Source organism: Papaver somniferum, unplaced genomic scaffold, assembly GCF_003573695.1.
Source record: "Papaver somniferum cultivar HN1 unplaced genomic scaffold, ASM357369v1 unplaced-scaffold_19, whole genome shotgun sequence".
In the NCBI taxonomy this organism is placed as follows: Eukaryota; Viridiplantae; Streptophyta; class Magnoliopsida; order Ranunculales; family Papaveraceae; genus Papaver; species Papaver somniferum.
Genome location: NW_020628818.1, coordinates 9,099,740 through 9,102,302, shown reverse-complemented (window position 1 = coordinate 9,102,302; position 2,563 = coordinate 9,099,740). Strand labels below are relative to the sequence as shown.

Sequence of the window (2,563 nt, the reverse complement as noted above, 5' to 3'; positions counted from 1 at the left end):
CGCCGGATATCTATCCGTTGCCAGCCCTACGTGGGATGGATGGAGTATATTTCTTTTTTTTAAAAAAAAAAAAACAAAACCAGTCATAAAAACCCAAGGTAACCAAACTCGTGGTACAAAAATCTCATTCAAATGTTGGGATTCATTAAAACTCCATCTTAAACTAAATAGATACAAAACCCCCAAATTTTAAAAAAAATTGATACAAAAACACCAAATTTTATGATGAAACCAAAAATTGGTTTCGTCAACTTCTATGATGTTTCATCAAAACTTTTGGGGTTTTCGTGTTACTTTTATTTTTTTAGGTTTTTGTGTTACCTTTGTTTTGGCGGGTTTTTGGATAGTGATACCTTTAGGCTTATAACTCGCGGACGTTGAAAAAATGAAAAAAGAAAAAGTAATCACTAGTCTCCCCTCGCGGCCTCGCCAGGTTCTTCCCCTCGGCCATTTTACAAGCACTACTTATTAAAAACCGACGGAGAAAATTAGGGCAAGACGAGAAACTGATACAAACCGAGAGAAAAAAAAAAGAAGGAAGCAGAGAGAAATGGCTTCTTCATCGATTAATCTGCTTCGTCTTCCCTCGATCAAACCTTCTCCTCATAACTACCGTCAACCCTTCTCCTCGAATTCATCACCTCATCTCAACCTGAGATCATCATCAAAAACAACTCTTAGGGCTTCTTCTTCTTCTTCCATTTCCAACCCTAATTCCCTAATCACTCCGCAACAGAAACCTCAATCTCTTTCTTTCAATCCCCTCAAAAAGCTTAACAAGAAGAAAAAGTAAACAATATGTATGGCATCATCATCATCATCACCATCTTCGTCGGGAACAATTTCTGCGAGAGATAGATTAGTTTCAGCTCTTGTTTACATAATCCCGTTTTTGAACGGATTGAATTACGGGACGTATCTATTCGCGAAATACCCGTTATTGGAATTAGTATTTGATCCAATTGTGCCATTGTTGAGTTTCTACAAACCAGTACCAAGTGTTGGTTTATTTGCATTTCTTACTTTATATATTGGTATTGTGAGAGATAGAAATTTTAGCAGGTTTGTTAGGTTTAATTCATTGCAAGCAATGGTGCTGGATTTTATGTTGGTTGTTCCATCTTTAGCCAGGACAATATTGGTGAATGCCGACCCGTTTGCTGAAGAGATTGGATTGAAGTTTCAGTTGTTGAAAGTGAGTCATGATGTTACGTTTATTGTCATTGTGCTTGCGTTTCTTTATGCGTTTTCGCGTTGTGTTCTTGGTAGGATTCCTGAATTTCCAGGTATTACTAATGCTGTTGAATGGCAAATCTTCGCCGTGGATCGCCAACTGTGAGTTGAGAAGATGTTACCTAGAGACTCGTCCGCATTTCGTCAAGCAATGGAGGCTGAAATGAAGAGTCCAAGACAGATGTACACAGTAATACGTCTTAGCTTTATGATATTCATAAGTTTGTACCTGGGTCCAATTATGTTTGCAATGAAAAAAATGAATCATTTCTTGAGTTGCTTTTACAATGAGCTTCTGCATTATTTAGATCCCTTTTAGCTGTCATGTCTCATATGATCCAAGGAATGGAAATTTTGGCATCTGAAATTTCACGGACTTTGTGTCTCTCTGAAGCCTACAGGTCTTGGCTTTCTACTTTGTTAAGCTTGTTTCTTGAGAAGCCTTGAATTTATTTTGATGTCCCTTACTGTATGCATGTGACAATTTTTGCTAATTTTGATGTTTGTTGATTATCAGATATCCTAGCTTTAGGGGTTTCAAGTAATTTTTGGCAAGATAAGTTTTGATGGTCCACGATGTTATACTTGGTTCTTAGTTCTTACCATCATCAGCAGTTCAGGAAGATCCCATTGCAATAGGTTTCTGAAATTTTGATTTATTGAGTAGTCTATTCATGATCCTCTGTATTTGTTTTTTGCGTTTTAACTAGTAGTCCTGGGCAGTATGCAACTCAATAGAAACTCAGTAACCTTGCAGTTTTTGGATTCTAAATTGAATATTGGTGATAAGTTTGATAAGCATTTCTTGCATGATGTATCACAAGGCTGTTAGATTGGCAAAATTGCATCTTGTAGGCATGAGATGTTTTTCGGGGTCAGAGTTTTTTGGTCCAAGGAACTTTTTCTGGGGACTGGGTAGAACCTAAACCTGATCTGTGATTTTGGTTCTCTGGAATCTGGATTCATTCGAATAGAAACTAAGAATTGGTAATTGTTTAGGAGGTAACTTATTTTTTCCAGTGAATTTATTTTGATGGCCTTACTGTATGCATGAAACTTACCATGATTAATTTTTGCTTAAATTTTTATGTTTGTGATTATCAAAATGTTTAGGGATTTCAAGTAATTTTTGGCAAGTTTATTTTCGATGATCTGTTTGCAATGTTCTTCTTAATTCTTACTTTTGTGAATAATTTAAGAAAACCCCATTGCAATAGGTTTCTTAAAATTCTGGATTTGTTGAGTGGGGAGACTTCAAAGAAATGTGTTCCCCGAGAAATTATATTCATGACCTTTTGTATTTGGTATTTGTATGTTAATTAGTATGCAA

At 36.1% G+C, this 2,563-nt stretch overlaps 1 protein-coding gene across 1 annotated transcript; it reads left to right on the top strand.

Annotated features, from left to right (window-relative positions):
• The first annotated feature begins 802 nt into the window (after positions 1-802).
• Positions 803-1,339, top strand: LOC113338485 (protein TIC 20-II, chloroplastic-like). The gene has a single exon (XM_026583898.1). The coding sequence runs from the start codon at positions 803-805 to the stop codon at positions 1,337-1,339; it is 537 nt and encodes a 178-aa protein (XP_026439683.1).
• The last annotated feature ends 1,224 nt before the right edge of the window (positions 1,340-2,563 follow it).